Genomic DNA, 12,714 nt, shown 5'->3' with positions numbered 1-12,714 from the left:
AAGGTGGGGCAGTTGCCCCACCCTGGTCCCTGACCATAAGCTAAGAATTTCTGTTTCAACCGTACCCTGTTACAACATACCCAGCCTCCCCTAATTCTGCCCCACCCTTTAAAAAATGCTGCGTATGCCCATGGCTCGACCGCGCTCGCGGACCTTTGTTTTCCTCGACCAAAGCACGTCCTACGCTCACAATGAACCTGTATAATATTGTCAGACGTCCATACGCTTAGGGGCACGCAACGCAAGCGGTGTTCCATATCGTATGTAGTATAATGCATAAATATTTTATATCGGTTTTTCACAGAAACGTACGAACATGTCTTGCTATTCCATTCAGTCTCGGTACAAAAACTACTGAAGTTTACTGAAGTAGCATGACAAATACGAACGTTACCAAGAAAAAAACGATGGAAATCAATTATGCACTACATCTGTATCAGTATGTCTACGACAGAGCAGTCCCTACACCACATCCCTAGAGCAGCCCGACCTTTTATAATGTTAGTATTTTTGTGCAGATATTCAAGACATATTTCCTGGGTTGGGAGGAGGTGATCGCAGTAGACTTCACGCGCACGGCCGAGTCGGTGGCGCGCACCGGCGCCGACCTCGCCAGCTGGGCCAAGCGACAAGAAACCAAGTAAGTCTTCCTCTTAGCCTTATCCCATTCACTTAAGGCTCATTTAGACGGTGCGAGAACTCACATGCGAGTTTCATTACATTGCGGTTTTTGATAGATCGACCGAGTTGGATGTAACCAATAGTCCTCAATGTAAATAAAATCGCATACGAGTTCACGCACCGTCTAAATCAGCCTTTAGAGTCGGCTCCCCTCATACGACGTCGCTAGGAGCGTCCGCTCTTAGGCGTCCCGTGTCCATAAGCTTCTTTTAGCACCTTACTTGTCATGTCACGAGCTTTAGCTTTTGACTCAGGGAATGAAAGCAGGAACGCCAATCGCCATACACAAGCCGGTCCGCAAAATGTAAGTGAGAGAACCGAAAGCCTGTATGTAACCTATACAATATCTGCAAATGATTTAAAAAAATACGCGATTGTATAGGTTTTTTGTTTGAAGAGCAAAATAGCAATTAAACTATTTATTTACTCGCTTTTCTTAAATGTTTGTATTACCAGAGCGGACTTATCAGCGCTCTTCACACCGCGTCAGCCATCAATGCCAGCGGCCGAAGCCAAGACGCTCGCCGACGAATGGAACGAAGACCTCGAAGCCATGGAGGCGTTCGTACTTGAAGGACGGCACTTCGTACGCTTACCTGACTCCGAGCTAGGCGTGTTCCACTCGCAGGACTGCTACGTGTTCCTGTGCCGGTACATCCTGCCTGCGGTTAGTATAATAATATCGAGTAATATCGACAGTGGCGTAGCAAGGACTCATCTAGCCGTTGACGAATGGAACGAAGACTTAGGGGCCATGGAGGCGTTCGTATTAGAGGGACGGCACTTCGTCCGCCTGCCTGACTCTGAGCTAGGCGTGTTCCACTCGCAGGACTGCTACGTATTCCTGTGTCGGTACATCCTGCCTGCGGTTAGTATTATAATATCGAGTAATATCGACAGTGGCGTAGCAGGGACTCATCTAGCCGTTGACGAATGGAACGAAGACTTATGGAGGCGTTCGTACTTGAAGGACGGCACTTCGTCCGCCTGCCTGACTCCGAGCTAGGCGTGTTCCACTCGCAGGACTGCTACGTATTCCTGTGTCGGTACATCCTGCCTGCGGTTAGTATAATAAAATCGAGTAATATCGACAGTGGCGTAGCAAGGACTCATCTAGCCGTTGACGAATGGAACGAAGACTTAGAGGCCATGGAGACGTTCGTACTTGAGGGACGGCACTTCGTCCGCCTGCCTGACTCCGAGCTAGGCGTGTTCCACTCGCAGGACTGCTACGTGTTCCTGTGCCGGTACATCCTGCCAGCGGTTAGTATAAATAACACCTATACTATTAATAGTGGCATTTGTGGGGTAACAAAGATTTACAGCCGCGGGCGAATGCCCTTTTCTTTCAATGAGTGTTCTTGAGGGTCAGGGGCTGTCTAGCCTATAGACCCTATAGTTCGTTTTTTTTAGCATTAGAAAGAACTTGCAAGAAGGTAAGCGATCTTGACATGTCTTTTAATTGAAAACCGCTTTTTAAAAATCAAAAATTATTATGAAAGCAGAAGAATATAAATGATCGTATTAGATTCATAATTGTTACACATTTGCCGTGACTTATTTTTAAAAAGTGTTTTTCAATTAAAAGACACATCAAGATTGTTTACCTTATTTCCAATGCTAAAAAAAACGAATTATAGCTGCCACTGAACATCGATTCAGACAAAGAGACAAAAATGACTGAACTTTATTGTCAGATGCTTGAGGGTGAGGGTAATAAGTCCTGATTTACAAGAGGGTGCCCGAGCCTACCGACTGCCCAATGGTCCCCTATCTTCTACATAAGCCGTATTTTAATAACTAATGGTAATAGAATGTGGCGTTTTATACGTATTTCTGTTTCACAGCCGGAAGACGAAAGCGAGAGCTCTAACGGCGACGAAGAAGGAGACGCGGACGCGGTCACGTGGGTGGTGTACTTTTGGCAGGTAGGTGCCTCTCTCTATTCCTGTTCAGATTTTTACACAAGAACCTTCTCCTTATGTCTATAAATATATCGACAGATAAGTACGCATCTCGAGCCAGTATAAGGTTGAATCAAAGTATCCAACAAAATGTCAGACTCGCACGTATGAGTTTGAGGGTATATTCGCTTTAGAATTTTTTCCGCTTACAAGAAAGAATTCTTTCCGACTTTCATGCCAGTTAGAACATTTATAAAACATGGAATAATACACCACTGCTGGGAAAGAGCCTCCTCTTATTCTCAAAATTTGGCACCTTGGCAGTATCGTGATACTGCTTCAACATTTTAAAATCTTGAAATATTCCAGGGCCGGCGCGCGCCCAATATGGGCTGGCTGACGTTCACGTTCGGTCTCGAGCGCAAGTTCAAGCAGCTCTGTAAGCGGCTGGAGGTGGTGCGGACGCACCAGCAGCAGGAGAGCCTCAAGTTCATGTCGCACTTCCACCGGCGGTTCATCATACGGGACGGCAAGAGGAACCAGCCGCCGGTGAGTCAACTGATCTGTTCGGTCTCGAGCGCAAGTTCAAGCAGCTCTGCAAGCGGCTGGAGGTGGTGCGGACGCACCAGCAGCAGGAGAGCCTCAAGTTCATGTCGCACTTCCACCGCCGGTTCATCATACGGGACGGCAAGAGGAACCAGCCGCCGGTGAGTCACCTGATCTGTTCGGTCTCGAGCGCAAGTTCAAGCAGCTCTGCAAGCGGCTGGAGGTGGTGCGGACGCACCAGCAGCAGGAGAGCCTCAAGTTCATGTCGCACTTCCACCGGCGGTTCATCATACGGGACGGCAAGAGGAACCAGCCGCCGGTGAGTCCACTGATTGATTTATTTAATTTCTGGCGAAAGGAGGCAATAAATTACGATTCATTACTCATAGAATGGCAAATCAAATCATTTTTTTCCTCGCTAGTCTTAGAGAAGTCATTGTTACACGTTTACATTACGCGCAACGGCGAACGCGGTAAACTATTTACGTGGTAAACAATATCAAAAAGTGAACAGAACAGAAGACTTAGTGTGTAAAAGTCAGAGCGCGGCAAAGGTTCTGCAGGCGTACGCGCCAGGTCAAATAGATAGATCATCATCATCTCAGCCACAAGACGTCCACTGCTGAACATAGGCCTCCCCCTTGGACCTCCATTCGTACCGGTTGGAAGCGACCCGCATCCAGCGTCTTCCGGCGGCCTTAACAAGGTCGTCGGTCCATCTTGTGGGTGGACGTCCTACGCTGCGCTTGCTAGTTCGTGGTCTCCACTCGAGCACTTATCGAATAAATAGATAGAATAGTATTATTCAATGTAATTTCAATTTATTTCAAAATTTGGACATTCCATAGCATTTCATAGAATTATTAGAGGGGACATGTAACTGTTTGTTGCAGGAGGGCGGCAAGCAGCCCGTGGAACTGTTCGAGTTGCGCAGTAACGGGTCCGCGCTGTGCACGCGCCTCGTCCAAGTGAAGGCTGATGCGGCGCAGCTGAACAGCGCTTTCTGGTATTTAGTGTTTTTACTTTTCATCATTACTCATCCCACCAGTTCTTAAGCTATGGCCCCGATAGCACAAAAAAACCCTATGGTGACTAATACACAGTTTTTCTTCAATACTGAAAATCGATGCTAATCTCTTGGTCTACCCAGTGATCTACATGGGATTGGGGATTGTGTTAATGTCTTCTTTCATCTGGGGCCTTACCTTGATGTCCTAATCTAACCTAAACTGAATTGCTAAAGGACGGAGCTATATAAGTCGCATAACTCCGTCCCTTAGCAATTCAGTTTAAGTTCTAAACAGAATCGCAAGGAAGGTCTCTGTTGTCAACGTCTGTTAACTACTTCCCTCACCTATTTTTTACAACCTTTAAAACTTTCAGCTGTAGAATTTTATTAATATCGTACATATTGTTTGGCAGTTACATCTTAAACGTGCCGCTAGAGGGCTCAGACGACACTTCGTCAGCCATAGTATACGCGTGGATCGGCAGCAAAGCTGACGCGGACTCCGCCCGTCTCATCGAGCATATCGCCGAGCAAAAGTTCAACAGTCCCTGGGTCAGCCTGCAGGTAATCACACATTCACAGGTTTATATAGTTTGGTTATGTACTCTCTCTCTCTCTCCCTCTGTGGTCGCTCCCTCATGACTGAGGATCGCGGTCATTGGTGGATGTGGATGCTCCATACCTGGTTTTTATGATCTGCCTCCAACAGTACCTGTTCATCGCGTCTCTGACAGTGACAACCGAGCAAAAGCTGGTTGAAGCTGGGGCCCCTTTTATTGATCGCTCCATCTAGTTGGAGATCGTCCCCGGCTTCGTTTGCCTCCGTGTTTCCAACAATGGTTATGTGCAGTTGATGTCAAAGATTTGTTTACACATGTAGCGCATAAAAATATGTAAGACAAAATACACAAACAAATTGGACAAAGAAATTGAACAGGTGGAATATCACCCTCAGTAACTGTCAGTACTTTTTGTACCGTGACTGAAATAGCAAGACAGTTCGTAAGTTTCCGTGTAAATACGATGGAAAATAATCACTACACCTGTACTCCTTTATAATAAGGCGAAAAATGTGAACACATCTTTGACGTCAACTGTAGATTCAAATACAGTTCAACTACACCTACAGAGGCATTCAATCTTCACAATTATTTACAACGACCACTCCGTTAGTTAGATTTAATATGTTTGGTATTAAAGAATCATCACGCATACATCTCGCTGGTATTTGCGAGATTGCGTATCAAAAATATTATTCAACCTTTTCATCTATTGGTCCTTCTCACCCTTCTTCCGTGAAATGAAAGTATGAGATGAGATGAGATTAATTTACTCAAAATAGTCAAAATCTATACATAGTTTGAGAGAACAAACCTATAGCGTGATTCAGGATGCAGACAACGACATCTAGCGACAAATGTTATTAATTATTGAACACTGTAGGTAGGAGCCCAATGTAATGTCAGCATTATTTGGTTGTTTCAAACTCCAAATTTTGTTCAAAATAATGAATTTACCTAATGGGTGGATCAACTTTTTTTTGATATTATGTCCCGTCAGCCAGGCGACAACAGTAGCATAGTTTGTTAGAATACATAAACTACGTAGTTTACGTTCAGTAGAACGTTCTACTAATATAACTGACAGCATTATGTTGCTAAGTAGATGAGATGACCCCTTACAGAATGATCTTATAACTGCAAAAATGTACGGTTGGTTATTTTTAATATGTACCATAAAACTAGGGTTTTAACAATGACCCGGGCGAGTAACCATGACAATGGATAACAAGAAAAAGTTGATTCCCCTAATCATACTTTAGGAGTATCATTGGCAATAAATAAATAAATATTATAGGATAATTTTACACAAAACGACCTAGTCCCACAGTAAGCTCAATAAGGCTTGTGTTGTGTGTACTAGACGATGATATATATAATATACACATATATATCAATACACATACACTTACGACTCAAATAGCGAGCTTTACTGTATGTCTTGCGGCCGGAAGTTTAAAACAAAACTCGGTTTCGCAAGTCACTTTCGAGCCCATGCACGTCAGGCTTTACTGAATACCTGATACTGATTTGTCCGGGTGTCGCCGTCGACGGATACGTCTGGGAGGACATCATCATCATCACATGTGTGTATTTTTAGTGTTTATACATGTTTAACTCCTTGTTGTTTTGAAGGTGTTGACCGAGGGCAGCGAGCCGGACAACTTCTTCTGGGTGGCGCTGGGCGGCCGTAAGGAATACGACACTGATGCAGATTTCCTCAACTACACGAGGCTGTTCCGCTGCTCCAACGAGAAGGGATACTTCACCGTCTCTGAGAAGTGCACCGATTTCTGCCAGGTGAGATATCAAGTTTGGGCCCTATCCTTTAAAAATACTACAATATTGGATTTAGGGATGGGCCAAATGGGTCAGTAAAAAGAAAAGAGAGATATATATCTTTCTATCATTGGGATATGTATCACTCTTTTATATCTTTATCCGTATATATCAGTTGTCCCGCTCGCAACTGTATCGGCGCTTGCTGACTATACGTCATCTTATGAGTGTGTCGTGTGAGAGAGAGAGAGAAACTAGTGATAGTAGTGAGCGAGAAATACTATACTTACTGTATCTACTTCTCGCGGAATATTTAGCGAATGACTCGTCCGAACCCGCCCGAACGACCGCTGTCGCTCTTTCGTGTTACTTCGGTCGACGCGCGGTCGAGACATCGCTTATCACTTTAGTAAATTGTTGTTGAGGGAGTGAGAGCTGTACGGATATACTGATACATTCGGATTCGTAAAGACAAGAAGAGTGATTCATGAAAAGAGAAAGATATATATCTCACTCCTGAGTTACCCCTCCTTATGCAATTTGAATTTCTCGTTTAAAATTTTACAAAGATGGGTTCTATTAAATTCTAACTCTATAACAAATAGAATTTATATAAAATCTGAAGAAAAGGGAACCTAAGAATATACCTGTTTATGGTATACACGGTGTAACATGATTAAACCGAATAATTTTAACAGCGTATTCCTGATCATATTTAGAGACAAAAATGTCCTATAAACTTTTTTGAAATTCGCCTAGTTTCAGAGATATTATTAATTAAAAAAAACAGGTTTTTATTGTTACATAGTGTAAAAGGCCTTTTTGATGGTGATGTTGCTGCTATGGGACGTAGTCTAAATATCCTTATTGATAGATGTCAAAAAGTGACAAGTAACACTTTGCAAAAAGTAGGTTATACGAAAAAAAAATGTAAAAATCAATTTTAAGTGACAAGTTTACCAATAAAAATGATTTTTTATGTACAAATACATTCAAAAAATTGAAAAAACAAAACAAAAAAAAATTTTTTTTTGGCGAAATTGACCTAAACTCATATTAAATTTTTTACTTATTTTGACCTCAGAAATGCGTGGTTAAAATTATTCGGTTTACTCATGTTACACCGTGTATGTGTCGAAGTCTAGTCAAACGTCCCACTTTGCCGCATATCATAAGGACGAGATCTGCTTGTATCTTTATACGAATAACCTGTCAAAGCGTCCTTATGGCAAGCGGCAAAGTGGGCCTTTTTGCTTGGACACGACACATATTATCCGTCCCAGTGTCTGTCTGTCCGTTGAAACTATTAAAATTAAATGTAATTACCTACTCTCTCTCTCTCTCTCTCTCTCTCTGAAGTCAAAACTCTTTACTACATTTAATTCGTGTAATTTACGATGACGCGCAGATTTGTCAAAACTAACCTTTAACAACATGACAATACGAGTCAAAGCACGCATCTTCGTGAATGATACGGTCTATATTTTCATTATTTTCACTGTACTGATGAGTTTGGTTGTGTCAGGACGACCTGGCGGACGACGACATCATGATCCTGGACAACGGCGACCAGGTGTTCCTGTGGCTCGGCGCCAAGTGCTCCGAGGTCGAGATCAAGCTCGCCTACAAGTCCGCTCAGGTAATTCCAAACCATGAATTTAGTATACCGGGTGTGGCCTGTAACATGAGCAAATAATTACTACATAGATTGTACTCCTAAAACGGTGACACCTTTTTTCTACGACTTTTAAAAATTATGAAGTATTTAGACTCCCTATTTTTCATACAAAATAAATATTATCTTCAATGGACGCCATCGCCACGTCATATTATTGTGATTGACGTTGCTTGTCACGCATTTAAACATAACAAAATTCGCAATACATTGCGTCTTAGAAAAAAAAATTAAAGTGCATTAAATATCAAACGACAAGTTACTTTTAAAAGTCGATGAACAAATGTTGGTCAGTATAAGGAATACAGCGTACAGTTTAATTTTTTGCTCATATTAAAGGCCACACCCGGTATAACTGGATCTGGCATGAAAGGTGGGGGGAAGCGACCGAACAGGATAGTCTTATGTATCTTTCAATAGGAGTAGCAGCTAAAGAGCTATTATTGTTTGTCCTTGACACAGCCTCACATTTTATTTGTTTCCCACCGTAAATTTATTATGGATTATGGTGGGCAACGTATGTTTTGTCCCTCACGGGGGCACGCGTATACCACTTCTATAGGATCCTTCTATGTTACAAACAAATGCGCAGTTGTCATATTAAAATGAGTAGAAATAATAAGGTTAAATTAAGTTTAACTCCTCGCTTTCCCACCGACGCGATACCGGGTCAGCAAAAGAATTAATATTCAATCCACACTATATAATATAAATGCGAAAGTAATCGGGGGGCACGGCAGTGCCCCCGCCAAGTCGAGCGCGAAGCAAGCACTGCCGTACCATCCTTTACTGGAACCATTTCGCCGCATTTTCAGGCCCCTATTTGAGAACCTCTGGATAAGACCAGAACGCAGAAATTTTGGTCATCCAGTAAGCTATAATCATAATCACATACTTAAAATCCAAAATTTCAAGTCTGTAGGTCATTTAGTTCCGAAGTTAAGCGAAAGCAAAGTTTCGCATTTATGAAACTCACTCATGATCATCAGAAAAGAACTAGTACTTCCCATAAACTCAGAGAGCTGAAATTTGGTACAGAGTTAGGGTTTAATGGCCACATAAAGGGAAAACCTAAAAATATTGCAATATCAGTCACGTTTTAAAGATCTAAGAACTGCATAAGTAAGTTTGTAATCCCATATAAATATATGATATTACAAAGTTACTGTTGCAGTTCCTACAAATAGTAGGTAAAGTAAAGTAAAGGTACACTACGATGTACGATGTGAGTATGAATGAAGATATGTTTAGTTATGATATGTGTATACATAGTATGGGTATGAGTACCCGAAAAGAAGGACTGCCTACAAAAAGAGATGAGATCCCATCAAAAACATTACATGTAAAAAGGTGCAAGTCTCGCAACGCTTTCACTACAAAAAGAAGTGAAATCCCACCAAAAACATTCTGTAAAAAACTAGCCAAGTCTCGATGGAGCTGCTTGTTTATCTCTAAAAAGTAATGAAATCTAGACAAAGTCGTGCCAAGTCTAAGGTTCCTTACTGCGATTTCTTTATTATTATAGTTAATGTTGTGTGACTTGGCCGTTGAAGGGTACACAAGGGTACAAAACCAGGTGCTCCATGACACCATTGCACCAATCTGCCATTGCACCAAAAAGAAGGGTTTGTTTCAGGCTCGCCCATACATAAGTATTATTGAAATACGCAGCTTTATCAAGCCTACAATTGACTGGTTATTGAATCAACGTCTTCCAAGTGGCAATTTTCCATCGTCAATGGGTAGCGGTTCTGGCGACAGATTGGTGCAATGGTGTCATGGAGCACCTGGTTTTGTACCCTTGTGTACCCTTCAACGGCCAAGTCACACAACATTAACTATAATAATAAAGAAATCGCAGTAAGGAACCTTAGACTTGGCACGACTTTGTCTAGATTTCATTACTTTTTAGAGATAAACAAGCAGCTCCATCGAGACTTGGCTAGTTTTTTACAGAATGTTTTTGGTGGGATTAACTCTTTCTGTCTGTTACCTCTTCACTCTTTATAAACTTTCGTATACATGCTAAAAAATAACTACATTCCCGTTGCCAGGGAGGTTGTTGCATACATTTTGGCTGGTCCATTTTCTATGAGGGTAATTTTTTTTTCGCGATTTTGGTAGTGGTCCCATGGTAAGCGCTGGTATCGTAGCGGTAAGAGCGTGCGACTTTCAATCCGGAGGTCGCGGGTTCAAACCCCGGCTTGTACCAATGAGTTTTTCGGAACTTAGGTACGAAATCAGGCGTGGCTCACTCCGCGATTCCGTCGCTTTGCTACAGGTAGCTAAAAGCACATCCGTTCGACCCCAATTTTGGGGTTTGCCATAAGCCGCGCGTGGCGCTGTCGCCACCTAGCGGCCATATATGTGCTGATCGTGACAAACGCGTTTTGTTAGAGAGTGAGTCTTCTGTACCTAGTACTATTGTCGCGATGATGCGCGATACGGACCAATAATACAGGTAACTGTCATTCGCTTTTAACATCCTGGTAACACTGAGCTCGAAAAGAAATAGTTGAATATCGAGTCGTAACGGCGGCGCGAGAAGAATAAGTGAGGAAAACAAAAGGTAATACCTATAGGAGAGGCAAGGAGACCTGATGGAAACAGGTGCAGACTGCTTATGGTATGAGCAGTGTACAGAGCCAGCTACTCTTGGTGAGGTTCCCCTTTAATAGTTATTATCGATGGTGTGACGGTAATGTTGAGATGGCAAGCTTTCATAAGACTTATGTACAGTTTAGTTCCTGGCCTAAAGTATCTGGCCAGAGGCATCATGTATAGGGCTGTCAGGCAGCTGGCGTCAAGCTTAGCGTAAGGCCCGAAGCCATGACTGAGAGTAAGAGAGGGTAACCTATAGAGGAGCATGGTGTGTCTATGGAGGAAGAGGCGAGCTATTTGGGGATGGTTGGAGGCCCGTCAGGGAACAAGAGGTTCCCCGCCACCATGCTCATAGTATGTATGGGTCTTGCCAGGCCGAGGCAGAGTGTCAGGCAAGACCAAGAGAGGTTACCCGAGGAGGACTGAGAGAGTACATGTCCTCCGTCACCAGAGTGTGTATCTGGTCTGGTTATCAGTAAGAGAGAGAGAAATGATGCAATGGTTGTAGTAGAGACTCTAGCAAGATAATAATTAATAGACAAGCTTGCTTTCTCGGGTTACTATCATACTATAATTATTGTGTGTTCTTATGTCGCTATAAATATCATAATCACAATCATAATAGCCTTTATTGCCAAAAACTAAAACGGTATTATATATATAAACAAGTTAACTTATAAACTAGCATATTTGATTGTCCGCATTAGTGGTCGGCGTGTCTTGTGACACATAGGCCTCTCCCAGCTGTTTCCATTCCTTTCTATTAGCGTCTTCTACTTTTGTTTTTGTTCTTAATTCTTCTGCTTTTCAGTTCTATTTGTTTCATTTTTTATTTTATTTTTATTTTTATTTTTTAATGTTTCAGTGTTGGAGCTATTTCTTATTGTTTCAGTGTTGGAGCTATCTCTTATAGGAGCTGGAAGGGATTGGTCCTAACCCCCACGGGGACCAGCCGGATTGGGGGTTTATTGTGGATTTTCTTTGTCTGGTTAATAATTTTTCCTTTGTGTGTTGTGTCTTCCGGTTTCCGATGTGTGTCTTTACAGGTTTTGTGGCTGCGCTTCCTCTCGTGGGATCTTTCTGTTTGCCATAGCGTCAAAAGGGGTAGTTTTTGATTGTTTAGCTGGCTGCTTGATTCGTTCTTGAGGTCCGGCTGGGCTAAAGCTGTTTGGAGGTGTACTAGGGGGGGAAGAAGGAACTCTTTTCCTTTTATCTTGCTTTGTATGGTTGTTTTCCTTTACAATGAGCTTGTTATATTTTATTATGGCGTACTTCCCTGATTCTCTTGCCTCTATGAGTTTTGGTATGAGAGCTTTCCTTTCTTCGAGAACTTCTTTAGGAAAATCTTCTGTTATTTTAATATTTTCTGGGTGAAATTTTTTGTTCTTAAGTAGTTCTAGTTTTCGCCATTCCAGTGTAAGAGTGATTTTTATTGGTCTGATCTTCTTTTCTGTCTTCTTCCCCAATCTTTCCGCTCGACTGATCTCCCATCGGTCCCATTCCGCACCATTATATTTCTTGTTGAAGCTATTTAAAGTTTCCAGAACTATTCTCATAAGCTCAGTATTGTTGTTTTCTGTTTCTTGCGCGCCGTGAATGATCACATTAGTTTGTCTAGAATCAACCTCAAGGTTTTGTATTTTTATATAAATATGTATATGAATATTACATTTGATATTAAATCTATTTAGCTCCGCGACAACTATTATTTATTCTGTGACGAAATATCATTTGATATTTGCCAGTCGTAAATATCAAATGATATTTTGTACATAAGTTACGAAAAACTAATTGGTACGAGCCGGGATTTGAACCCGCGACCTCCGGATTGAAAGTCGGGCGTCATATCCACTCGGCCACCACTGCTTACTACAGTGCTTACTAGAACTAGATACTAAATATAAAACCAGAGATATATATAACTCCGTATAAGATAAATAAAGAGTAAGAAAAAAACGT

The 12,714-nt window shown here is 42.1% G+C and overlaps 1 protein-coding gene across 1 annotated transcript in view; it reads left to right on the top strand.

Annotated features, from left to right (window-relative positions):
* Positions 1 to 12,714, top strand: part of LOC134670113 (protein flightless-1) — a 35,305-nt gene that overhangs the window by 18,401 nt on the left and 4,190 nt on the right. The window contains exons 16-23 of the mRNA XM_063527802.1: positions 519 to 640; positions 1,138 to 1,348; positions 2,529 to 2,609; positions 2,955 to 3,134; positions 4,025 to 4,137; positions 4,554 to 4,704; positions 6,336 to 6,500; positions 8,005 to 8,118. Coding sequence (XP_063383872.1) covers positions 519 to 640; positions 1,138 to 1,348; positions 2,529 to 2,609; positions 2,955 to 3,134; positions 4,025 to 4,137; positions 4,554 to 4,704; positions 6,336 to 6,500; positions 8,005 to 8,118 — 1,137 coding nt within the window. The remainder of the gene's footprint in view (positions 1 to 518; positions 641 to 1,137; positions 1,349 to 2,528; positions 2,610 to 2,954; positions 3,135 to 4,024; positions 4,138 to 4,553; positions 4,705 to 6,335; positions 6,501 to 8,004; positions 8,119 to 12,714) is intronic.

The sequence above is a fragment of the Cydia fagiglandana genome, chromosome 13 (genome assembly GCF_963556715.1).
Source record: "Cydia fagiglandana chromosome 13, ilCydFagi1.1, whole genome shotgun sequence".
In the NCBI taxonomy this organism is placed as follows: domain Eukaryota; kingdom Metazoa; phylum Arthropoda; class Insecta; order Lepidoptera; family Tortricidae; genus Cydia; species Cydia fagiglandana.
This window is presented reverse-complemented; position numbering and strand designations above follow the sequence as displayed.